We start from the raw sequence: 27217 nt of genomic DNA, 5'->3' as shown, positions 1-27217 counted from the left end.
GGTTCACCATCTGAGCTCTTGATACTCATACATGTGGCTCTCTTTCCTCCAAAGATCTCTTTAATTCTTCCATGTACGGTATCTATCTTACCCTCAGCCTTACATTTATCTTCTAGCCATCGCTGCTTCGCCGTTTTGCACTTCCTGTTAATCTCATTTCCGCCTGCTTCATTTACTGCATTTTAATAATTTCTCCATTCATCAATTAAATTCAATATTTCTTCTGTTACCTGAAGATTTGTACTAGCATATGTCTTTTTACCTACTTGATCCTCTGCTGCCTTCAATATTTTATCTCTCAAAGTTATCCATTCTTCTTCTGCTGTGTTCCTTTCCCCTGTTCATGCCAATCGTTTACTAATGCTCCCTCTGAAACTCTCAACAACCTCTAGTTCTTTCAATTTATCCAGGTCCCATCTCCTTAAATCAACACCTTTCTGCAGTTTCTTCAGTTTTAATCTACATTTCATAACCAATGAATTGTGGTTAGATTCCACATGCTTCTCTGGAAATGTCGTACAATTTAAAACCTGGTTCCTAAATCCTTGTCTTGCCATTATATAATCAATCTGAAACCTTCTGGTGTCCTCAGATCTCTTCCACGTATACAACCTACTTACATGATTCTTAAAGCAAGTGTTAGCGATGATTAAATTATGTGCTGTGCAAAATCCTACCAAGTGGCTTTCTCTTTCAATTCTTACCCCCAGTCCATATTCACCTACTACTTTTCCTTCTCTCCCTTTTCCTAGTATCGAATTCCACTCCCCCATGACTATTAAATTTCCGTCTCTCTTAACCATCTGAATAATTCCTTTTCTCTCATCATACAGTTCTTCAATCTCCTTGTCATCTCTGGAGCCAGTTGGCATTTAAACTTGGACTACTGTGGTAGGCCTGGCCTTCGTGTTTATCTTGGCTACAATAATGCATTCACGATGCTGTTCATAGTAGCTTATCCATAATCGTGTTTTTTTTTTTATGTTATTAAACCTACTCCTGCATTACTCCTATTTGGTTTCGTATTTATAGCCCTGTATTCACCTAGCCAGAAGTCCTGTTCCTCCTGCCACTGAAATTCAATTATTCCCACTATATCTAACTTTAACCTTTCCATTTCTCTTTTTAAATTTTCTAACCTACCTGCGTGATTAAGGGATCTGACATTCCACGCTCTGATTCGTAGAACGCCAATTTTGTTTCTTCTGATAACGACGTCCTCCTGGGTAATCCCCGCCCAGAGACCAGAATGGGGGACTATTTTACCTCCAGAATATTTTATCCAAGAGGATGCCATCATAACTTAACCTTACAGTAGAGCTGCGTGCCCTCGGGTAAAATTACAGCTGTAGTTTCCTCTTGGTTTCAGCCATTCGAAGTACCAGCACAGCAATGCTGTTTTGGTTGATGTTATAAAGCCAGATCAGTCAATCATCCAGACTGTTGCTCCTGCAACTACTGAAAAGGCTGCTGCCCCTCTTCAGGAACCACACATTTGTCTGGCCTCTCAACAGATACCCCTCTGTTGTGATTGCACCCACGGTATGACTATCTGTATTGCTGAGGCACGCAACCCTCCCCACAAACGGCAGAGTCCATAGTTCATGGGCAAGGAGCTTGAAAATGATATGACACTCGAAATCTGGTGGACAGCACACTGCAATAACTGCAGTGACTTGTTTTAAACAGTTTATTATGACTGCGAAACAATACATCAAGTATATGTATAGAATATACTATAGTGAAGCAGCATCCTCTCCATATTAATGTATTTTTAGGTAATTTATAATCTCTATAAGAGCCAAATATATTATTAATGTTCAATTGGTAAATTATGAAAGTATTTCGACTTTGATTATGTGAATATTCCAGTTTCGAATTCCAAAGTTACTTTAAGCCTCGGTACAAAGCCATAGCTCGCTGTAGGTGACATAATTTTCGTGCAGGCACACGTGACCAGCTGTGTCATGGCTGGCTGCTTGTGCAGGGTATGGCTGGACCATTTCTCGATGGGATGGTTGAGAGGGTACAGCATAGCTGTCTGTGTCGCATCTCTGTACAGGTGATATTGTGCGAGGAGAAGGGGGACACATTGTGGCTGGCTGTAGGTGATTGTTTGTCTGCTTTGGAGGGAGGTGGCAAGGAGCTGGGTTGTGGGGTTGACAAGATCGTAGCTGCAGTTGATTCACGTTACATTTGTGTGTGGAAGTGGAAGTTGTTTACCTCTGGCCATCACAGTAAAGGCTCCATCAGCAGATGAATCATGGTATAACTGTGTCTGAGTCGTATTCCTGGGGAAACTTGTGGCTGCAAGGGAATTGTCTAGAAAGGGATCCTGCTGCACTTTTTGAAAAACGAGTTTGTAATGTACCTCGTGTTTGTGTGGAGGAGACGAACAAACTAAAACATCGCTGAGCCATGTGTAACAGAAGGCGACTTGACGAGAATGTTGTCTATAAATATCTGCCAAGTCCACGCCGCATTATTCAGGCCGTTGGGGTCGCCAGCATGGAGCGGATGCCGATAGTGATGCTGGAACCAGACTAATGTAGCAAGCTAGTGAGGATAATGTACATCTCATTTGTCGATATCGTGTTACACAGGAGAACACATGCATGTCATTCAGACATTGTGCTGCAGCGGAGCTCTGTCCCACATACCAAACGGTTTGCTAAGGTAATTGATGGTTGACTCGCCACAAGTTTATTTCCTTTGCCAGTCAGCAATTTCAAACCACCATTAGTGCAGTACTTCAGCAACTGTTAAGCTTTTTTTTCCAAGAAACTGACTGGTCCTCAGCCAGGTGGTCGGCATTCACTGGGGAATTGTTCATGGTGCATCAAACTGTGCTCCATTTCAAAGACGATATTGAAGGCAGATCAGTTACCCTTCGAATTTTACCACATCACTCTAACGCGCCATTTCCATTGAGTCAGGTCTCATCAAGATAAGTAACAGGGAGATGATTTTCTTTTCTGAAGTTGTGTGTTTTTCTTGGAAAAGTTGTCCTAGCTGCTACAGTACTGGTTGTTTCCATCAGATTGCGTGTTTCATTGTTGCATTTTCTATACCTGAACGCCAGAGATTCCAAAATTGTTGGAATCGAATGTCAACCTCCTGTGAAAGAAATCTTGTCATGTAAAACATCTGCTGCTTTTGCCTTGTAGGATACTCACCACAGTCGTGAAAATCCCATACAGTATGACAAAAAATGTAGTTCTGGAAATCGACGTTTCCTCTCTTGACAACTAATTACCATTTGTAGCGAGGCGGTTTAAAAAATCGTTCATCATACTGTTCAAAATAAATGTTCAACTACCTCAATACGGCTTCTGCACGACGTCCCTTCACACTGCAAGTGTAGATACATACTAGACGGCGAAAAAGCAGCGTTGAAGAAAACGCCGCCTAATATCTGTCCTGCAAGGTGCGCCTAAACTCTAGTAGTATTTCAGTTCCTGCGATCTCACATATATCAAGATTTCGGGTAGTGATATGGTGCATTTTTTCTCACAGAAAATGTTCAAACAATTTGTAGGTAAGCCTTTTGTTGCTTCTAGCACACATGAAAATGGGCTATCAAGTCCACATTTACCTAACTAACGTATCTACAGTACCCTTTTCACAGTTCATACAACCAATTTCACACGCAAAGCTGCAAGAAATTTAGATGGGTCCATCCCGATTGATGACGCGATCTCACAGTCACAGATCCACTACTATAAATGAGTTTCACATTCAGTCCTTTTCAATGGGTTTCTTTTAAAGTAACTGCTCTCCAAATACTCCATAACTGAATACAGAATACGCCACAGGGAATTTTCATAAAGGCAGAAAGTTCACACTCGACTAACTTTCCAACAAAATACTCCCAAAACCCCAAACATTCGTCAAACTGTTCGTAACTACATCAGCGTTAGTCACGACCTGTATCAAACGCGAGGAACTTAATATTCCTTCACTTTACACATAATGAGAATCATCACATTTAACATGTCCTTCTGCGTCCAAAGCTGGCGAGTGGCTCTCTCGATACTGCCTCGCTCACAGCATATCTAACTAGCTGTGCGCGGGAATTACTTAATTCTGATTGGCTGATCATTCTGATGGACCAATCAGAATGATCCTTTGAGACCATACTCGCCATAAAACTCGCCTAAGCCAATCACTGTTCTGAATGTAATTTATGTCATCCCCAAATGAAAATACTAACACAACATTTAATAAAACAAAACGAAATAAAATTAACCTTGAAAATAATTTAGAAAACGATTGCACTTTAAACTAATATTCTGGCAGCCTGCTTACAAAATCAATCACCTCTAGGATATGTCATCAGCAATGTGGCTAAATTACATCTTTCCCACGTTCCAGTTATGTAGTGTTCTACATAATACAATATTGAATTTTTTCGTATGTTCCACATACATACTCTCACTCATTCTCATTTATTCACACAACAACATAATAAACAGATATTAACTTTTCTGAATTTTTATACTACAAAATGTACAATTAAAGTTTTGAAAATAAAAATACGAACTAATTGATTTTGTATATTGAGAACTCTGAGTTCAAATGGTAACAAAAGACAAACTGTAATCGTTCCTAACTGAATTTTTCACCCTGAGTGTCAGTTTGGTGGGTTTTAGCTAATTTTCTGAATCTCTGAAACTATTATATGTACAGCTTTGAAATTTGGAGATCTTCTTCTGAATAACAAAAAATAGTATACCACGTTTGAATATAATCGGTTAATATTTAATATGTTTTATATAGATTCGTAGGGGGTATGAATATACGGTCACTCTAAGTGACACAGAAGCCCGTTCTCATGCTGGCTAATAGCGACAGATGTGCTATGAGTCATGGCTAAGACATAAGTTTGCAGCCTTCTGTACATTCACTGGGCTCCACATCTAGGTATCTTACTGCAATAAATGTTATCCCATAATAACTTGCTACGTCACACATTGCTTGTGCTTCTGCAAATATTCTCAATTTAGTTCTCAGTGAAACACCACATGTCTGTTGCAGTCTGTGGTAACAACAAGATTTTGCTTCTGTCATTGTGTTTAAGGTCGCTAAGAAATTCGAATAGCCTCTATATCTACATCTATATCTATACGGCTACTCTTAGCATCACACTTACGTGCCTGGCAGAGGGTTCATCGAACCACTTTTACAATAATTTTCTATTCTTCCACTCCCAAACAGCGAGCAGAAAAAAACGAACTCCTATATCTTTCTGTGTGAGCTCTGATTTTCCTTATTTTATTGTGATCACCGTTTCTCTCTATGGAGGTCGGCACCAAAAAAATATTTTCCCATTTAGAGGAGAAAGTTTCTGATTGAAATTTTGTGAGAAGGTCCTGCCACAATGAGAAATGCCCTTTCTCAATATACTCCATTAATCCTATTTGGTAATGGTCACACAACATGCAGCAGTATTCCAAAAGAGGACGGGCAAGGGTAGTGTAGGTGATCACTTTAGTAGCATTTTCTACATGTTCTTTCCAATTTAAGTTGTTCATAATTGTGTTTTCTAGGTATTTAGTTGAATTTATGGCCTTTAGATACGACTGATTACCACTAACCACAGTGTAACGGAGTCCTTTTAGCACTAATGTGGATGACCTTACACTTTACATTATTTAGGGCCAACTGTCAATTTTCACACCATACAGATTTCTTTTCTAAATCGTTTTTCAATTTGTTTTGATCGTCTAATGTCTTTACTAGTCAATAAACGACAGAATCATCTGCGAACAGCCTAAGACAGCTGCTCAGATTGTCTTATAAATCGTTTATGTAGATAAGGAACAGCAGAGCACCCATAACACTACCTTGCGGAACGCCAGAAATCACTTCAGTTTTACTCGATTACTTTCTGTCGATTACTAGGAATTGTGACCTCTTTGAGAGGAGGTCGCGAATCCAGCCACGTAACTGAGACGATATTCCATAAGCATGCAATTTGATTACAAGCAGCTTGTGAGGTACTGTGTTAAAAGCCTTTTGAAAATCTAGAAATATGGAATCAATTTGAAGTCCAATATCGATAGTACTCAACACTTCATGTGAGTAAAGAATTCTAGTATGGATGTCATGACTTCAACTCTCTTGCTTTATCAAAGTTTTTGAAGCTGTCAGTGATCGCCAATGGTCTCTGAATGTCCTTAAGAATGTAACTCTGACGTTTCGACTGTTTATTTTTGTAATTCATATTTCTTCAGATGACGGCAAAATAAACGGAATATCGTATCTTTTGCTCAAAAATACTTCACAAGTTCGATCTGCATTTCCAATCTAATTGGAAAGGTATGGTATTCCAAGTGTTGCTAGTTGGTGAATGAGTGTGTACTAGTGTAGTTACACTATTCTGCAAATTTCCAGTCCTTGTTGTATTCTATAATGATACATCTAAGGAAAACGCTTGGTTCTGTAGAAAAAAATGTACTTTTATGGAATCCAAGCAATAACATACAAGAACCATAAACTATTAAAATCTTTTCTTACAGTATCGTAAACAAATTGTCTGTGTTGGCAAAGAAATGCCTGATATAGAACAAGCTCAGGTAAGTGTACAACAGGGACCCATGTTGGCCCTCTCCTTCTGTTGAAAATGGCTTATGGCCACAGTCATTTATTAGAATGTTTATTGTACAATATGCAGATGATAGCTTTTCTTTGTTGCAATAATTATGTAAGGAGACTTAAAATGTACTGATAATACAGTAGCTCATCCGACTTATTGGTGTTAGTGCAAATGGGTTTTGCTGAATGGAAACAAACACAGTATTGGCTTCACTTCTCTCTTGATGATCGAGGTTATGATAAATTCTTGTGTGGATCACATTTACATAATTTTTAAATGTACATAGAGAGCTATACATGTCGTATAAGTATCAGTCTCTCAAAGAAATTAAAATATGTTGCGAAAGCCTGATGATCTACAGTGAACAGGTTAAGAGAAATTCAAACATCAATTTGCAAATTAAAGTATATAGAAATTAATGTTAGCAACAGACAGGTAAGTGCTCCAATTATAGTAAGAAAGCTTTTTAAAGGCTTTTTATAGACATTTTAGAAAGTGATATTTGTATGAGAATGATATATTATCTACTCATCAACAGCAGAAAGGATTACAACAATGTGAGAGTCTTGAAGTAGATATAAAGAATCTTCTTCAGCTGATAAATAGTCTGAAGAGCAAAAAATCAGTAGAGAGGATGAAAGTTTTCCTTTGGTTTTTAAAGAAATGTAAGCTGTAGTTAGTTATATCACTGTATCATTTAAAAAACTGTGTTTTTCAGAATAGTATATTCCTTGGTAACTTGAAGTTGAAAATTCTCAAGTCTTTGTTTAAATGTGTGAGATAAGAAACTTCTCCAGAACTGCGACTATCACAGTAATTTCCTCCTTTAGTAACATTACTGAAAAGAAATTAGTAAAATATGTGCTGGGTCATTAGAACAGTTAAGGTATTTCCAGCATGGGCTAGAAGAGACTGGATTACAATGTCACCAGCAGTACAATTATTACAAAACGTTCTACAGAAAAAGGTGAAAGTAAGAAAGCAACAGGAGTCTTTTCAGACCTTTCAAAAGCTTTCAACAGAGCACATCATAATACACTACTGTCAAAACTTGCAGATGACGCTCTCAGTGGAAATCTTATGACATTACTGGAGTTATATTTAATAAACAAGCCACAATGCTCTAAAACATATATGGAAACAGAACTATCATAGACAAGAAAAGATTCAGACCAATAATCATAAAATTTTGTGTTTCACAGGATTCATTATTAGGTCCATTTATTATGATGAGAAATTTAACTGACTTCTAGATAATGAACAAATCCTCACTATGTATGACACTGATATGTGTGTTCTTTGATGGACAAAATATTCAGGTAGTCTACCTAAGCAAGTACAAAAATTTATAACGAAAACGTTTTTAATTTTTTTACATTAGTTTTCAGGTGAAAATTTAAGGTTAACCACTCAAAAACCAAATCATGTGATTTCGGTTGGGTGGATCAGATGAACAAATGACAAAAAATGAAAGCGTATTGGCTAACACACACTCTGCAAGTTTTTGTGTAAATGTATATAGATAATAAAGTGGCCTGGAAACATCGAGTTGATTGTCTGTCTAAAGATCTAATATCTAATCTTAATATTTTACAGAAGATAATCCCACATCTAAATTCAGTTTACTTTGAATATCATACAGAACAAAGAGAATTTTACCATTACATTGCTTCCTGTATACATGTATGACACAATGTTCCATATCTGTATTTGCAACGAATGTGGACAATGTACATGAGATTGCTGTTGGTTTCATCCATTGTATTTGTGTGTTATTTATGTCTCAACACAAACATATATTATTATTTGGTATTAAAACTTTGTCTGAAACCTCTATTACCAAATTTAAAAAAGTGTCTGTTAGGACTAGGTGATCAGTACAAATGAAGAATGATGATCGCTTTTGATAAAAGCAGTTATCTGCTGGTCCATTTCCTGATAAAATTCAAAGAGTCTCACATGATAACTGTGGTAAGGTTTTGGCTGAGTTTTGAATGTGTTCCCTTTCTCATATTTTTCTATTTATTCATCAATTTTTAGGCAAATTTGTTTGTATGGATGTCAACATTCTACCTTCCTGGATACTTAATTACAACAGAGTATGTTAAATAAGAATAATGAAAAACATGATCTACATAAGAAATTCACAATATAGATATGCTATTTATCACTGAAATAAGGAAGGTAAGATTAAAGGAACAGCTAGAACCTGATTCAAGCAAGAGAAATGAATCAAAAGACTCCTCTCATAATAAACATCGATTTTTAGATTATGTGGGATAATTTACGAAATTAGACATGTGCTGCCTGGCCGACAAATATATCCCAGCCACTTTAGCTACTTTATTGCTGTTCACTCTAATGATTTATTTGTAATAATTTTTATTGCATGAACTCTTCAACCAAGCTAAAAGTATTTTTTAGTAAATATAGTGTAAGACATGTTTCAAGTTTACATGTACCTTTATGTTGTTGATTTTTTGGTAATTTATTATAGAGAGTAAGTCGCGTAAGACGTAACACCCCCTTTATTCCGGGAGCGATTGGACATATCGGCATGCGGTTTTCGGCGAATCATAGCGTACTATGGGGCACATACGTTGGCACATGCACAATAATCACAACGTTTATATTGGTAGAGATAATATGGCAAGTACATGTTTTTTAAGTGGGACGCTATACTTTTTTTACCATAATTCGAACACTCTGGAAAAGACGCGTATAGTAATGTAACGCATGTTGCTATTGTGATTCAGACTTTGCTTAAAAGAGGGCGTATGAGGATTTACCTACGTCGCGTAGGCCGTGCATGCTGCATACAGCACGGCAACTCGGCCTGCTGGTCACAGGCGCTTCCGACCGCCTCGACCTTCAATCGTGCAATGTTTCCCAGCGTCTTTTAAGCGAAGTTTGAATCACAATAGCAACATGCGTTACATCACTATACGCGTCTTTTCCAGAGCGTTCGGATGATGGCAAAAAAAGTATAGCGTCCCATTTAAAAAACATGTACTTGCCTCATTATATCTGTCAATATAAACGTTGTGATTATTGTGCATGTACCAAAGTATGTGCCCCATAGTCGGCTATGATCTTCGACCATAGAATGGTCGAAGGCTATGATTCGCCGAACACCGCTTGTCGATACGTGTAATCGCCCCCGGAATAATGGTGGTGTTACGTCTTACGCGACTCGCCCTGTATAGTTTGACTCCTTAGTAATACATAGTATTTGGGTCTTAACGCTATTCTTTCTATACAGATACTAGCAACTGCCGTGTCTGGTTTGGTGATCCTGTGTTGAGATGTTTGTTACTCATTGCTACAAGTTTACTTCATAAAAACTGTAGTTTGAAAGAACTTGCAACTCTCAAAATACCCCATGTTTTAAACAGTTCGGTGCAGTGGGCCTTTTCATGACTCATCCTTATTATTGTGACGGCCTGTTTCTGCAGTCTGAACACACTTTCCATATTGTGAGCATTTGGACCCCAGAGTATTACAGTATGTCATAATTGATGATAGAAGTACATATATCTGCAAAACACGTTATTCTTAGAAGCGAGCTATTAAACATTATTGCTAATATCGTGGGGCATAGCGTGCTGAGCTAATTCTTTTTCCAAGTACCCTGATATCTTCATTTCCCAATTTAATTACTGATCAACACAAATACCTAAAACTTCTGTGCTACAAGCACATGCTGTAAACTTATTACATAATTTAAGCTTTGTTGTGTTAATTCTTTTTTATTTGTATCAGAGTTCATGTTATTAGTATTTTTGTATTAAGCGTTGTTGACCATTTGTGGCCTCCTCTAAGTGCCTTGTCAGCTTTTACTCCTAATGTTTCTGCTGTCCTCCCAGTAATTATTTTATTGCTGTGATGAACAAATGACACTGTTTTATCTTGTGTAACATATAGTGGGAAGTCTTTAATGTAAATGAGAAACAGTATTGAGCCAAACAAACTTCCTTGAAGTACTCCAGTATTCAAATTATCTTGATCTGAAAGATGTATCACTGTCCCTGTTTAAGATTGTCCTTCCTTAATAGCTTGCTCTCTCATATGACCAATGATCGAAAAATTAGTTTAATATTAAACTGTATGTCACGTTTATCTAGAAATAATTTCTATTTCTCAGTTTCAGAAGGTTGCAGCGTTTGTCAAAAATCGTCTTTATAAGTGGAGTGCTGTTTGAGTTCCATTTATTGTTGATGATTATATGGCAGCTATAAGTTTCTTGTGACTAAATTTTGAAAAACTGGTCGTTAGTGGGAAATAAAGTAAAATTCAACAATCGAAACTGCTAACAGTCGTATTTTGATGTTGTTATGTTGGTATTCGTATTATTCGCTTTGCCTCTGAATCCCGCGAAGTGGTTGGTTACCGGTTTAACGTGTGATAGTTATGATTTGCCGCCATTCGTTTTGTAAGATTTAGTGGCTTGTGTTTTTGTGAAGCGTTTTAATGTATGAAGTTTTCGAAAAATGGAAGAGTCAGGCTCGAGGATTTTAGATTTTGATTCGTCAGTTGATGATAACTATGATTTTAACAACAGTTCGGTTTTTGATCATGACACTTCGAATGAGGACGGAGCTCCTAAACTACAGCAAGAAAAATCAAGTTTTCAATTTGGACTAGATTGTCATAATCGCGAGTTTAGTGTTAACAGTTGTGGTGATGTGACAAACTCTACTAATTTAAAGGTGTCCCTTTCCCCGCCGTACAAAGGAGTCCGTGCACTCAGGCTTCTCGATTCGCCCCTTACTCCGAAGACAATAATTGAAAATAGTTCTGGAACAGCGTTTTCGACGCCGTTTTTACGTCGTTCCAACCTCTGTCTTGCCAGGCGACAAAATGGGCGTCCTCGATCAAGATTATTTACCGCCCCCGAAGCTTCAACAGGAGAAAACAGCGATAACAATAAGCCAGCAGCTAACATAAACCCATTCACGCCAACTGGAATGCTTCTTTCAAGCAAAAAGAGATCTAGATCCAAGAGGAGTCTTGTGGGGTGCGTATCGTGGTATTTTATGTGATGTTCTGTCATATTTGTACAGTGTTGCACAATTGGAGTCTGCTGTGTGTGTCAATATGGGGAGGTAGTCAGTTTAGTGCTTAAGCGTTTCCTGCGACTGTTTTTTTTGTTTTTTTTTTTTTTTTTTTTTTTTAAACATAACAGTTTAAACCCAAACTCTTATTCATGTGTATGCGAAGTATAATACTTTTAAGTTATTGAAATCTTACAGAAACTTTCATCAATATTCCAGTACTTAATCTTCCTTTGTAGATCACCACCTCCGCCTTCACGTGGTTGCTCGGTTGCTATCCAGGCAGCATCAGATGATTCAGATAATGAAGTGGAACAACCTACAAAGAAGCTGGCTCTCCATGATTCAAATATTTCAAGATACCACAAGGTTAAACATATAACTATATATTGTGTATAGCGTTTTTATTATTTTGGCTTGCAGTCAGAACTGTGGGGTACAAATATTTCATCAGTGTGAGTAATCATGTGAGTCTCTGTATTGCAGTCTTTCATAAGAGCCAATGTTAAAGTCATAAAACTGGGGGGCTTCTGTTAGCTTTAAGCAGACGAAACATTTAAATTCTCTAAATTGTCATGAAGGTAATTTGTCGGTTTCATAGGAATCTTTTCTGTGAAATACTTTCTGTATACTCTAGAGTCTAATGTTTTATATCTGTGTAATTAGCATTATTATGTCAAAATTGGGTCTCTCGCTCTTCCTTATGCGATTCACTTTTTTATCCTTGTCAGACGTAACAAGGTTTTGCATTTTGTGTGTGTTTAGCAGCAACTAATGCTTTTGATAGTGTGAACTCATTCATCTTGATAGCAAACTTTCCTAAAAACTGGAAGATGCCCTACATTTTAGACATATCTTGAGAAATTGGTAGTGACCTGGTCATCCTGAAATTCTTTGTTAAACAGTTGAAAATCCATAATGGAATGTAACAATTTTATGAAAAGGATAGTTGCTGCTCACCATATATAGTCACAAATAGGCAAAATGGAACGACTGTCAGAAAATAAGATTTCGGTCAGCGAGGCTTTTGTCAAAAATAGACGACATATACACACTTGTGCAAATGCAGCCCCCCCCCCCCCCCCCCACACACACACACACACACACACACACACACACACACACACAAAAAAAATCATAGTCTCCGGCTTCATCAGCTGACAGTGTGTGTGTGTGTGTGTGTGTGTGTGTGTGTGTGTTTGTTTGTGTGTTTGTTTACTGACTGTCTTTTTGTTGTGCTTATCTGAGACTTAGCATCTCCACTATATGGTGAGTAGCAACTATCTTTTTTATAATATTGTTGAACTTGTTTGTTCCTGTATATTGTATATATGTTGAGTGCTAAAGTATTCTCATTTATTTATAAAGCTATATCTTCCACAATGTGTCTTGTACTGCAACTTTATCTACTCTCCTTCTTATTGTATACTATTATGAATTGCTGCTGCTTCTACAGTGAAGAAACTGTCAACTGAAATTGCTGAACAGTGAAACCAATATAATTTGCTGTTTGGATAGAGAGAGAAGGCACTGAAGAAATTGCTGTAGATAATGTGTTGTGTTATTACAAAATGAAGACAGATAGTGAGGGTTTGCTTAGAAGGCGGTGACAATTGTCAGGATTTGCTCTTAGGTCTGTAAAAGGCTCTTGGTCACAGGTATATTCATCTTTCAGTTTTGCCTATTACAAATGACTAGTTTGAGAACATGTTGGAAGAGGAATGCAGTGACTGAAAAAATATAAATAAGAAATAACAATTTGTTTCCATGTTTTTTCCAGGAATTTCATGAACTTGAACTTATTGGAACTGGAGAGTTTGGAACTGTATTTAAGTGTATCAACAGACTTGATGGTTGTATATATGCAGTAAAGAAGAGTATAAAACCAATTGCTGGCAGTGCTAATGAGTAAGTGTTTTAATAATTTGTGTAGTGTTAAAATATTTCTAGGGTAGTGTAGGAAACATGTTTTGACATAAATCATGGCAACCATCTTCAAATACCAATGTTTAATTAGATTGATGTAAAACATTTCAGAAATGAAGGTTTCTGGGGTATAGTGTGCTTAGGAAGTGTTTGGGCTATGGTTTTATGGCAAATGTTGTGCGCACCCTTATTAAGTTCAGACTCAGCTGCTCAGTTACCTTGCATTTAGAGGTTTAATTTTTTTAGTTATAGGAGCTGTGTAAAAAGTGAGCACCCTTGACATACTTATGGCAGAACCGATGTAGTGAGAAATAATATTGTTATTACTGTAGAATTCGTTTTCTGTGCAGTCCGGAATTTTAGTTACTTTGAGATGCGATAATTTGACTTAGAAGTTGCTATGACGCTGTTAAATTTGTGATATCATGGGGCACCTACATCTCAGTCTACATGTAATGTTGAATCCTACTTAATTTAAAATGTCCTTTGAATTTTAGGGATTGCAGAAGTGTTGGATTCAACCTGTCTGCTTTGACCTATGACGTCATCAGTATGGCGGAAATGGCTATTCTAAGTGTCTCCAATATGGCGCCAATGATGTCACAACATACACACTGTAACAAACACGAAAATACGTATAAATAAGACAGCAACATCTCCCTCCTAAAATACAATCAAACTAACGGGACAACCACGGGAAACTGGGGGTTTTAGGGAGGGGACAAACTAAATATAACAGTAAAAATAACACCACGATCCCAAAACGCTCAAAATGACAAACAAAAAAAATTACAAAATCTACAGGAATCGGCCACTTCCCTTGACCTATATAGGTCAACTGCAGCTTACTATACCAAAACACCAACGCCCACAGCAAAAACTACGGAGATTGGAATCGGACATTTCCCTTGACCACAGCTGATGATACCAAAACACCAGTACCTACACATAAAACTATGGAAATTAGAATCAGTCATTTCCCTTGATCTATATGAGTCAACCATAACTATTGATGGGTCATTCCATGCCAAGTGGTCTAGAGGCTCCCACATGACCCTCATGGATTTTGATGAAATTTTTTATGAACATTCACACATGTTCTCAATGAACACTGGTAAAATTTGAGTTTCAGAAATTCGATACTTTCGGAGATACAGTCACTTGTTTAAGACCATAGCACAGCTTTCTATAGTGCGTCCTTGAATTTTCAGCAACTTTGAGATATCTCTGTAAGTATTTGCAGGAAAGAAACAAAACATGACCATCTTATACAACTTTTAGAGCTCTTTAAAGTGAAATATTAAGAAAAGGATTTCTGAGTAACTTTGATATAAATAATTTGAAGCAAAGTTGGGCAAAAACAATGCGAACTTTAGTTTTTTATATCTCCAAAAGTAATTGTGGGATGTACATGAAACTTTTCACACCATAACTGAAACTTTGCACACCATAACTCACCAACACAAGGTCTTAGAATATAAAATTTCATTCTTCCATTGCTTTCCATTACTTCACAAATCTAGGATAAAGTTGACGATTTTTCAAAAAGTGCTAAAAATGGGTATTTTTAGTCAAATTTTTCAAAAAAGTGTTTTCTCCAAACTCTTCTAAACTATCGTCATTAGAAAGAGCATATTCTAAACTATCTAGAAAAGTGGATTTGGTTTTGCAATGCAAGCGTATAAGGCCCTAAAAAGTAGCATCATTAAAGAGGTGCACTGGAAATTTGAAAACATTTTTCTGGCACTCAAATTATACCTGAAACCTTTTATTTTGCCTTATACATGTTTATTAATGTCTGGGATAAGTGAAATAAGAAGTCCTGATGAATAGGACCTAGCTTAAGTCTGAATAGCAAAAGAATAAAAATAGAAACAATGTTATTTCTTAATTCTTTACACAGGTTCCCAAGCCTGATAGTAAAATTAAGTGCCCTGTGTAAAATTAGAAGGCACTCTTGGGTTCCTTAGATTGTTTCCTCTAACCTATTTCAATTTTTGATATGCTACATTAATTTTCTGATGAATATCAAGAGGAATGGTGTATTGCTGGCCAGACAAATTTACTGATGGAGCTGGAATAACTGCAATAATGTGGTGTTCTGGAACCCAGCACTTGTCAAATCTTGGTGGCCAATAAAATGAATTTGCTGGACCATGTGGGTGCATAAAGTTCATTAATGCATCCCTTTGCTCTGTGGAGGTCTCACAGATATTCCCAATCCACCACATGTTTTCATAGATGCATGCAACATATTGTCCTGGTTGGAGAGCAGACATTAATATGCCTCCTTCATTACTGTGGCCACTTTTAGCTAGAAAAGATGAACAATCATTTGAAACTCTGCTGATGTGAATTGTTGTTTCATCAATAGGTAAAAAGTGATGATTTTCTCTAGTGCCTGCTACAGTTTGTCCAAGTTTAAACCTCTCTTCTTGTGTCACAATATTTTTTTCAATTTCGTCTTTACTGACGAAAACAAATTTAATTCCATTAATGTTTTCAGAGCAGAAGTGAAACAGATCTAGGGGAGTAAGAATTTGTCCATTAAGTGGCCGTTGCAAGCTTACTGCTAACCGCTTTATTGTACCTCCAATCCCATCACAAGGTGATTTCCCGTGACTAGTAGCAAAAAAATTCCACTCGGCTGTCATTCCAAAATCACTCTCGTTATAGCACAAATTTAGGAAATTCTTGAAATTTTTATATTGCGCACTGGAGCATTACTGAAATAATGAATGTGGGATATCTGTGCAAACCATCTACATCTACATCGATACTCCGCAAGCCACCCAACGGTGTGTGGCGGAGGGCACTTTACGTGCCACTGTCATTACCTCCCTTTCCTGTTCCAGTCGCGTATGGTTCGCGGGAAGAACGACTGTCTGAAAGCCTCCGTGCGCGCTCTAATCTCTCTAATTTTACATTCGTGATCTCCTCGGGAGGTATAAGTAGGGGGAAGCAATATATTCGATACCTCATCCAGAAACGCACCCTCTCGAAACCTGGCGAGCAAGCTACACCGCGATGCAGAGCGCCTCTCTTGCAGAGTCTGCCACTTGAGTTTATTAAACATCTCCGTAACGCTATCACGGTTACCAAATAACCCTGTGACGAAACGCGCCGCTCTTCTTTGGATCTTCTCTATCTCCTCCGTCAACCCGACCTGGTACGGATCCCACACTGATGAGCAATACTCAAGTATAGGTCGAACGAGTGTTTTGTAAGCCACCTCCTTTGTTGATGGACTACATTTTCTAAGCACTCTCCCAATGAATCTCAACCTGGTACCCGCCTTACCAACAATTAATTTTATATGATCATTCCACTTCAAATCGTTCCGTACGCATACTCCCAGATATTTTACAGAAGTAACTGCTACCAGTGTTTGTTCCGCTATCATATAATCATACAATAAAGGATCCTTCTTTCTATGTATTCGCAATACATTACAACCGTGCTTTTATATATTTGATGAGCTCCATGATAAAAACGTGAACTGTAATAGTGGCATGCCACAAACAGTCACTGATAATGCAAAAACTTAAAGATTCTACTTTCTCATTCTGACGAAAGTAGATAACAAATGGATGAATTGTTGCTCGACTATTGTCCCAGTGGAAGCCTTGCACAGCATCCTGAATGATGAAAGAATAATTTTCTGCAAAATTCATTAGGACAAAAAGCTCTTCGTCTTTCAGATGACATTTAAGGCCTTTAAGATGCAAACTTTGATGTTTGGCAATGTAATGACATGACAGACTCCATATTTCATTTTTTACATCTTCAATAAATTCATCCACTACCATTTGCTTAGTGTCCAGTGTGGCCCGATCGGTATGTATCCATTGCTTAAACACAATAACTTCCTGTGGCTCATGATCTAGGAAATAGCTGGCAATTTCAGATGCTATAGCTTCGGGCCCAGGACACCTTTCACAGGGATGTAGCATACACTGTTTAGAATTCAAACTGCCTTGCTGAGAATCTCCTTATAATTTTCACGTGTACCAGCTCTGCTAAGCATAAGCTTAACATTTTGGTGAATTGCACAGACACAAACTGCATGTGTTCCAGCTGATCCTACTGTTACGCACCATTTGGGTCTAAGTTCACAAAACTTTGAGAACCCTATTTCTGGAGCATTTATATTCTTATAGATAACATACATTTCTCGTAAATTGCAAAGTAACAATCTTTTCTGCATGTATGTCTTTCTATCTAAAAGTCTAACTGAAATACTATCCTTTTTTCCAGGACACACCCTACTATACTCATCATCTTCAAAAAACATTTACACTCTACTAGCAACTTCTGCTGGTAATTTCCTGCTTTGCCTATTTTTGGGAAGTGCCAGAATGCCCTTCTCTGCCTTGACCTTCCGAGCATTCTTCACCATTCTTTCGGACACGCTGAACTGGGCTGCTGTTTGTCTGACTGTCCAACTTACAGGTGCCAAGGTTAAAATTTGCATCTGTTCTTTATGAATTGCATTCTGCATCTTGGCTTTCAGTTCAGTCAGCAAATGTGCATAGTCGGCAGAGTTTCCACATTCCGTAATTTCACTAGCATCTTCAATTTGTTGATTTACTCCCATTGCCTTTACAATTCTGTTTTTAATCACATTTTGAGCCTTTTGAATTTTCTTCTTCACATACTGGGGCTTATCTCTGTAACTTACTGTTCTCTTCAGGGGTGAAATACCGATAGACAATAAGCTACTACTTAATTCTTATTTTGGTGTAAAGTCCTCATCAGAATGTGATGATGAGGCTGATAAAGCTTTGTCCAAGTGTTTATTTAAGGTAGTCCTGCAAGCCAGACAAATTTTCTGACCTGGCTTCATGTTATTAACAAGCTGCTTCTTCAACATATCGGAAGCCTTATTAGCTGTTTCAGTATCAAGAGTGTGAATTCCTGTCTTAACATTATGATTCACCTTCCCAAGGGGATTGAAGCATTTTTTTGTAACCTCTCATATTGTGTCAATAACAGGGCTTCATGGTGTAGGCAAACTTGAGAGGTATTGTCCAGCTTTGCTTCAGAACGTCGGACCAACAACTCTTTTTCCTCATCACTAAAAACCATTTTAAAGCAGCTTTTTTGGCAAAGAAAGTGACATGACACTTTGTTCCACTATCTCCTTGCCCAATTGAGCAGGAAGGTATGCTATTCCCTTCCGCATCTATCTCTAACCAGCAACTAAATAATGTATTTGGCCTCTAGGTGCAAATTATAATCTGCTTAAATTTCAGACAAATTGCTACTGAATGAATACACAATGTATAATACCAATGGAAAAATCTAATAAGTGATATATGCTATAAAAGACACAATCAAAACTAATTTTTTGTAAATTAGATTACAAACTTCGATGGTATTACGAATCGCTTAACAAGCCACACTCAGCCAAGCCACTCACTATGCTGCAAACACACCACTGAAATACTGATTGTTCAAACAAGGCTCACAATAATGAAACAGTCTGATTGTTAAAGAAATTGTTGCCATTAATTTTTCTATAAACAGTGAATCTTGTGAATTTTCTCTGTGAAACTAGTGGTTACGTATTTACCAAGGTAGTAGGCTACATTTAAGTGTGATTAAACACAAAATTAAAACTCGTAGATGTTTAACCAACCAATTTCACATGTTTCCCTAATAACTTTAAGACAAAAATTCACAGGTTACAACACCTAGGTATTAAAATCTCTGCAATATTGATTGGAAAATTTACATCACTTGATGCATGATTCAAGCAAACCAATTCTTTTTTTGGAAAAATATTTTATACAATTGAATCCACAAATTAGGTCTTCATTTTCCACTTGTAAATATTTACAATTTTGAGAAGTACAAAAAATATGAAGCTATTATTCATTGAATTATATATCTCATTTTTTTTTACAAATGAGAAGAGTTTTATGCAGATGAAAACTTACGATAAAAGCAGAAGGGCTACTTCTCATAGTTTTCACGTTTTTCTGACAGTCTCATTGCCTATTTACCAGATCTTTTTATTTCAATTATTCAAGGCACTAATAAACATTTATTAGGCGTAATAAAAGGTTTCAGGTATAATTTGAGTGCCAGAAAAATGTGTTCAAACTTCCAGTGTGCCTCTTTGATGATGCTACTTTTTAGGGCCTTATATGCTTGCATTGCAAAACCAAATCCACTTTTCTAGATAGTTTAGAACATGCTCTTTCTAATGACCATAGTTTAGAAGAGTTTGGCGAAAACACTTTTTTGAAAAATTTGACTAAAAATACCCATTTTTAGCACTTTTTGAAAAATTGTCAACTTTATCCTAGATTTGTGAAGTAATCGAAAGCAATGGGAGAATGAAATTTTATATTCTAAGACCTAGTTGGTGAGTTACGGTGTGCAAAGTTTCATATACACACAATTACTTTTGGAGATATAAAAACTAAAGTTCGCATTTTTTTTAAACAGCTATTTTTTCGCCCAACTTTGCTTCAAATTATCTATATCAAAATTGCTCAGAAATCCTTTTCTTAATATTTTACTTTAAAGAGCTCTAAAAGTTGTATAAGATGACCAAGTTTTGTTTCTTTCGTGCAAATACTTACATAGATATCTCTGCAAGTATTGAATTTCTGAAACTGAAGCTTTACCGATGTTCATTGAGAACAAGTGTGAATGTTCATACAAAATTTCATCAAAATCCATGATGGTCATGTGGGAACATTTCTCAATATTAGACCACTTGGCACGGAATGGCCCTGATACAAAAAAAACCTACAACTATGAAAAACAACCCCCCCCCCCCCCCCCCACACACACACCCACCCACACACACACACACACACACACACACACACACACACACACACACACACACGTGCGGAGAGAGACCATAACACCTTTACGCGATGGGTCGAAGCAGACTGGTGGAATCGGACGGTTCTGTTGACCCAAATTTTATAGTTAAACTGTAGGGTATTTCTTGTCAGAGTGGCGTATTTAGTGTTTCTGTTTATTGCATTCTACACTACTGGTTTGGTTGACAGGAAAGCTGCTCTCAATGAAGTATATGCTCATGCTGTTCTGGGAAAGCACCAACATGTTGTGCGCTATTATTCTGCATGGGCAGAAGATGACCATATGATAATTCAGAATGAATATTGCAATGGTGGTAGCCTTGCTGATCGCATTATAGAAAATCACAGAACTGGCACTGCATTTTCAGAATCAGAGATGCGTCAACTCCTAACTCATGTGGCTGAAGGACTCAGGTAAAGTACTTGTCCTTTTTTTTCCCCTCTTGCTGTTACGTAATGTAAGTGTTGTTTCCTCAGTATTGAAGAGTAGTAAGTATTCAGGGCACATTTTTCACCTTGCTAAATAATTATTTGTAGAATGAGGAATAGAGTTTTAAACGTTATTTATTAGCTTTTTCTGGAAGAATGCTACTTGTCTCCTAAGCGAGAGAGACGTGGACAGAAGTTTTATAAGCATTAAATAAATACTTCAGAATAAATGTTTTACCTTTTATTGACAGTGTTAATCTAGTAATATGTAGTAAGCCTGTTTAGATTTCTGTTTTCCCAAACACCTCTTTATTGCTTTTGTAAATTTAATGAAGAAGTTAGCCACAATTTATTTCTGAGGTGTTCGGAGCTGATTCTACTTATTTATGTGGGTTTATTGCCTTTGTAGTTCTGTTTTTATTGAATATGCTGAATTTTACTCATTGGCCCAGATTTCAGTTGGTTTAGTAACTTAAAAAAAATTCTTTTGTGGCAGGGTTATTGACTGACACTAACAGTGTAACTTAAATAAATTAATGATCTTAAAACCATAACTTAATCTAATTATATATAAAAACAAAGATGAGGTGACTTACCGAACAAAAGCGCTGGCAGGTTGATAGACACACAAACATACACACAAAATTCAAGCTTTGTTTGTTTGTGTGTCTATCGACCTGCCAGCGCTTTTGTTCGGTAAGTCACCTCATCTTTGTTTTTATATATAATTTTTCCCACGTGGAATGTTTCCTTCCATTATATTGATACTTAATCTAATTATTTATTTATGACTTCACGGTCAATTGTTTTCACCACTGATAACATGTTACTTTGCATCATTCTTTTGTGTTGGGAGAGGTTGGGGGTGGACTGCATAGACTTAAGAATTTCTGCCCAGCTTTTATAAACACACATGGTACCATGCCATACTATCTAGTTGAGAGTTCGTACAAAAATTAGTATTTTAATCAAGCAGTGGAATGCAGTAAATAAAATTCAAAATCAATAGTTTATTTCATCAAATATTATAGTTGGCAACAGCATTAATGACCTCTGGCCATCCATCTTACAAGGAATGGTGCGTTTTCAATTTGGCTAACACTGCGTAGACTTATGTCATGTTCCTGCACCTTGGCAGTGTCGCTCACTGGTTTGCCTGAATCTGCCTCACATTTGAAGAATGACTACACTTTAAAAATAAGGTACCTTGCCTGTTCGCGAAACATTTTTTGCATTTTAAGTGTTTAAACCATTATGATAAAATCCACAGAAATCAGTCAGTCATAGTTTTAAGCACATAAAGCATGGTAGAATGCTCAATATTATGTGAGTTCACACAGTATGGAATACAGAAACAGACTGATCCCTGATTGGCTAGCTGCACAGCTGTCGACTGTGCATTCCCAGCCCAGAGGCTATAAATGCCATTAGAGGTTTGTAGGTGGCCTTGACTGTGGCTATCATGCATGTTGGGTCCAGTCTTCTGCAACTTGCGGCTAATGTCAGCATTGATGTCTGTTGCTTGGGTTGTGACGCCCATCCTCATTTCATCCAGATGTGTGACGAAAGCAGTGAAGACTGCTGGCCTCAGGTGTGGAGTGCAAGTAGGGCTCATGGTTTGCAACATTGTTCCAAGAGTTGATTGGGGTTCTTTGGTTTGAAGCCGAGCGGAAGGCCTCAACTGAAGGTTATGTTGATTCTGTGATCTTCTTTTCTGTAGATTTATGGTCTGCGTTAAGGGATGGAGGTGTGAGACACCTCTTGATAGGTCAGTGGTGCACTACACAAAGGGAGCAGCTAGTCAGGTAGCAGAGTATTTGTAGAGTGCATGTGGGATGTGACACCCTCTGAAGAACGTTTGTCAGTCCATACATAGAGACCAAAGTCAGACCACGTGCAAAAAAGACACTAGGGCTGTCAAAATATTAAGATTAAATTGTTGAAGTATTGGTCACAGTCTTGAACACTTGGTGCCCCTCACCCCCAGGAAAGTTGTCACGCTCAAATTATTCTTGAAACTGATAGCTGGCTGTAACCCAAAGTAAACAGCTCTGAATTATTTAGCATGGTGTGGAAAGTATACCTAAAAGCGAACTTGTAGGTGCCATGGAAGGGGGTGTGTTTATTGCAGTTGATGAAAATGTGTATTGGTTTGATGAAAATGTGATGAAAATGTGTTATGGTTTTAAGATCATTAATTTATTTAAGTTACACTGTTAGTGTCAGTCAATAACACTGCCACAAAAGAATTTTTTTTAAGTTACTAAACCAACTGAAATCTGGGCCTATGTGTAAAATTCAGCATATTCAATAAAAACAGTGGTGAAGTTATTGTGATCCATGTAACAGGTCTGTGTGAACTCGTGTTAATTTTATGGTGTTTTTGCCAGCCATCAGAGTCCACCGTGACAATTTCAGAATCATTGAAAGAAGGTCTATGCTTAACAGCATCAAAATACTCAGATTATGCAGTATTAGTTGAAGGTAGCTTTAACCTACTGAGTATAGACTGGGACGCCTATGGATTATTGCAGGTGGTATGGACAGACAGTCTTGTGAAAAATGTCTTGAGCAGCTTATCAGACTGTCCAGTTACCTTATCTGTGGCACCAGTATAGGGACAGGGATTAGTGATCATGGTGTTATCATAGTGACTTGGTCAATCAATACAGCAGACTATTTGTGCTGGAAAGAGCAGATAAGCAGTTGTTAGCATACTACTTATTAGACAATAAATGGACGTCATTTAGTTCCAGTATAATGGACATAGAGGACTTACGGGGAAAATTTAAACTGTTTTTAAATTGCACCCTGGAGAAACACATGCTGAGTATGAGGGTTAAGTATGGAGAAGACCCACCATGGTTTAAAATGTGGTGGATATTCGTGGTTTATCCATGGACCCAGGACTACAGTGCTCCTCAGAAGGCCAGAGGCCACAGGAGATGGGTTTTGGGAATTGCAACTGTCTCGCCACAAGTACATTGTACAGAGCAGCTTTTTATTTATTCTAGTACATTTTTGACACTTCGAAAGTAGTTTATACATTAGAAAGTATGGACTATAAGAAGAAGAAAATTGTGGTAGTCGTTGGCAGTTTGTAAGTTATATACTCGTGTATTCCTTGAAAGAAAAATCGCACAATACCTGTAAAATAAGACATAACACAGTTGGTAACAACTGACAATAACAAACGTAGTAGAACCAACATTTTATTAGCGGCCACCTGTAGTGTTGGTTTACACAACTCTTCCCTGCATTGTATTATCCTATTTCGACTATCTCGTGACAAATGATCAGGGTAGTAAGTATTATATTCAACCCATGAGAATCATCTCATTTTTTGGGTCTATGGAACGAAAACTGAATCTAATCTAACTTCTTTCAATAGGCCTACTTTTTCTGAGGTTATTTCTGAAATCAGTGAAGGTATTTTAAATTCTTCTTGCGACTCCAAGGAAGTGTATACTTTTGTCACCAAATGTGTTTCATTTTATTGAAATAAAATTACATCAGTGGTCTTAACGACACATATATACCATTTGGTTTGCTTTCTCCACTGAAAAACAATTCATTACAAAAGATGTTAATATTTAAGAATTTTGCTCACATGTTAAGCAATACAGAAGTCCTTAAATTTTTTGTTATCTTGTGTCTTTACTTACAATTAAGATCTCAAAATTTGTCAGGGAAAAGTGCCAGAAATTGTCTGGAAACCAGGGAAATCTCAGGGAGTTTCATTTGGGGTAACTTGTGGCAACCTGGAGATCATTCTCACACGATGATTATACAAACATACCATCATTTTATTGTTCTATACCCTCTTACATGGAGGGCATAGTAATAAAAATCCCTGCCATAGAGAAGCAACTGAAAGAGTTGAGAAAAATAATAATCACCAGGTCTACATGGAATCCCAATTTGGTTTTACGGAGAGTACCCTATGGCATTGAACTCGTATTTCACTTTCATTTATTGCAAATTCCTCTCTGCGTGCAAATGATGAGAAAAATGCACGTGACTCACTGTACATAAGAAGGACCTGTAAAATTACAGACTAGTATTCTTAACTTTGATTTACTGCAGACTTCTTGAACATATCCCGAGGCCCCCTGCGGGGACCTTCTTCTGCAGTCTAGCAATGAGCTGCGCGTCAGTTTAGAGTGGCGAGGTGTCCATTTCGTCTGATGCATCCACCAGGATCTGAGAGATAATCAGGTTGCCACCTGTACCTTCATCTTGGCCATAGAGGGTGACACATTGCACGAGGTCAAGGTGATGGTCTACCACTGTGACGCAAAGCCATATATCCCTCTCCCGATGTGGTGCTTTAATTGCTGGAAGTTCGGCCATATGTCTTTCCGCTGTACTTCCAGCACCACCTGTCGAGATTGTGGACGTCCTTCACATCCAAATACTACCTGTGGCCTCACCTCCCATCGGTGTCTCCAGAAAGAGACTTAGAGAAAATATGAGAGGCTACATCCTGTGCACACGACGTCAACCTATGCCGCCGCTATGACAACGGTTGTACCATCTTCCGCTCTGCCACATACAGTTGGCTCTCAGAGCCGTCAGACTGCACCTGCCCCTTTGATGGGGCACTTCCCTCCCTGTTGCTCCTGCACAGCCTACTTCAGGAGCAACACCCCCCGCCCTCCCCTCCCCATCCCTCGAAGACATCAGTCCCCACTTCTCAGCCAGGGAAGCGTAAGTCCTCTTCGGGTCCTCTCACCAGGAAAGGATCCCTTGGGTCACTCCCTTCCCAGGTTCATACCATTGGGAAAGCTGACAGCCATCAGTGGCTGAAGCAACCACAGGTAGCTGCTCGTACGGCTTCACGATCCTCCTCAGTCCATGAGACTGAATCAGTGAAGCCCTCCCAGCCGGACAAACCTAAGGAGCAGCGAGAGAAACCTAACAAGAAAGACTTCAAAGAGCCAACGCACTGCGGTGGTACCAACACCACCCCTACCTACAAGTTGTGTGTCTGAGGATGAGGTGGAGTTTCTGGCATCTGCTGAGGACCTAGATCTCGCTGGGTCCCCAGAGCCAGTGGATGTCAATTGCACAGGTACTCATCTGGTGGCAGCAGGTGACCCTGAGGCATAGACTGCCTCATTGAGTGAGAGTGTGTCATGCCTTCCCAGTCTCGTGATCACTTAATCCTCCAGTGGAATTGCGGTGGTTTTTTCACCACCTGGCTGAGCTACGGGAACTGTTAAGCTTTACACTTGCTTTCTGCATTGCCCTCCAGGAAACATGGTTCTCGGCAATGCAGACCTCTGCCCTCTGAGGCTATAAGGCATATTACAGGAACTGTAGGGACTATAATAGTGTGTCATGTGGAGTTTGCATCTATGTCCTGATCTCGGTATGTAGTGAACCTGTGACCCTTAAAACACCTCTTGAAGCTGTGCTGTCAGGATAAGGATGATGCAGGAAATGACTGTCTGCAATTTATATCTTCCCCCAGATGGTGCAGTACCCCTGAACATATTGGCTGCACTGATTCATCAACTCCCTAAACTTTTCCTATTTTTGGGAGATTTTAATGCGCATAACCCCCTGTGGGGTGGCGCTTATTGGCAAAGGTAGGAAGGTCGAAAATTTACTGTCACAACTCGACCTCTGCCTCTTAAATACAGGTACTCCCACACTTTTCAGTGTGGCACATGGCACGTATTTGGCCATTGATCTCTCAGTTTGCAGTCCTGGCCTTCTCCCATCTGTCCACTGGAGGGCGCATGACCGTCCTGTGTGGTAGTGATCATTTCCTCATCTTCCTGTCAGTCCACCAGCTTCATGCCCATGAACGCCTATCCAGATGGGCTTTAAACAAGGAAGACCGGGAAGCCTTCACCTCTGCTGTCACGGATGACTCTGCCCCACATGTTGCCATCAATGTTGTCATCGAGCAGTTCACTATAACAATCGTTTCTGCAGTGGAAAACGCGATCCCTCGTTCTTTTAGGTGCCACCTGTGAAAGACAGTCCCTTCGTGGTTGCTAGAAGTTGCTGAGGCAATTAAGGAGCTTCGGTGAGCTCTACAGTGACATAAGCAGCACTCTTTCCTAGGGCATCTAATAGCCTTTGAGCGGCTCCATGCCCGCATTCGCCAGCTAATAAAACGGTGGAAACAGGAATGTTAGGAGACTCCACTGAGTGCTGTACGTCACCTTCCCAATTCTGGACGAAGATCAGACATGTTTGTGGATACCCTGACATTAACATCAATGGCGTGTTATCTACCGACGCAAACCCAATTGCCGAGCACTTTGCTCGAGCCTCTGCGTTAGAGAACTACTACCCCCCCCCCCCCTCCCTCCACCCACCCACCCAACCCCCTGGCCTTTCGCACCCTC

The 27217-nt window shown here is 38.5% G+C and overlaps 1 protein-coding gene across 1 annotated transcript in view; it reads left to right on the top strand.

Annotated features, from left to right (window-relative positions):
• The first annotated feature begins 10975 nt into the window (after positions 1-10975).
• Positions 10976-27217, top strand: part of LOC126419069 (wee1-like protein kinase) — a 90529-nt gene continuing 74287 nt past the window's right edge. The window contains exons 1-4 of the mRNA XM_050086150.1: positions 10976-11615; positions 11892-12021; positions 13433-13560; positions 20613-20837. Of these exons, the coding sequence (XP_049942107.1) occupies positions 11089-11615; positions 11892-12021; positions 13433-13560; positions 20613-20837 (1010 nt within the window). The 5' untranslated portion in view covers positions 10976-11088. The remainder of the gene's footprint in view (positions 11616-11891; positions 12022-13432; positions 13561-20612; positions 20838-27217) is intronic.

Source organism: Schistocerca serialis, chromosome 9 (assembly GCF_023864345.2).
Source record: "Schistocerca serialis cubense isolate TAMUIC-IGC-003099 chromosome 9, iqSchSeri2.2, whole genome shotgun sequence".
Taxonomy (NCBI): domain Eukaryota; kingdom Metazoa; phylum Arthropoda; class Insecta; order Orthoptera; family Acrididae; genus Schistocerca; species Schistocerca serialis.
This window is presented reverse-complemented; position numbering and strand designations above follow the sequence as displayed.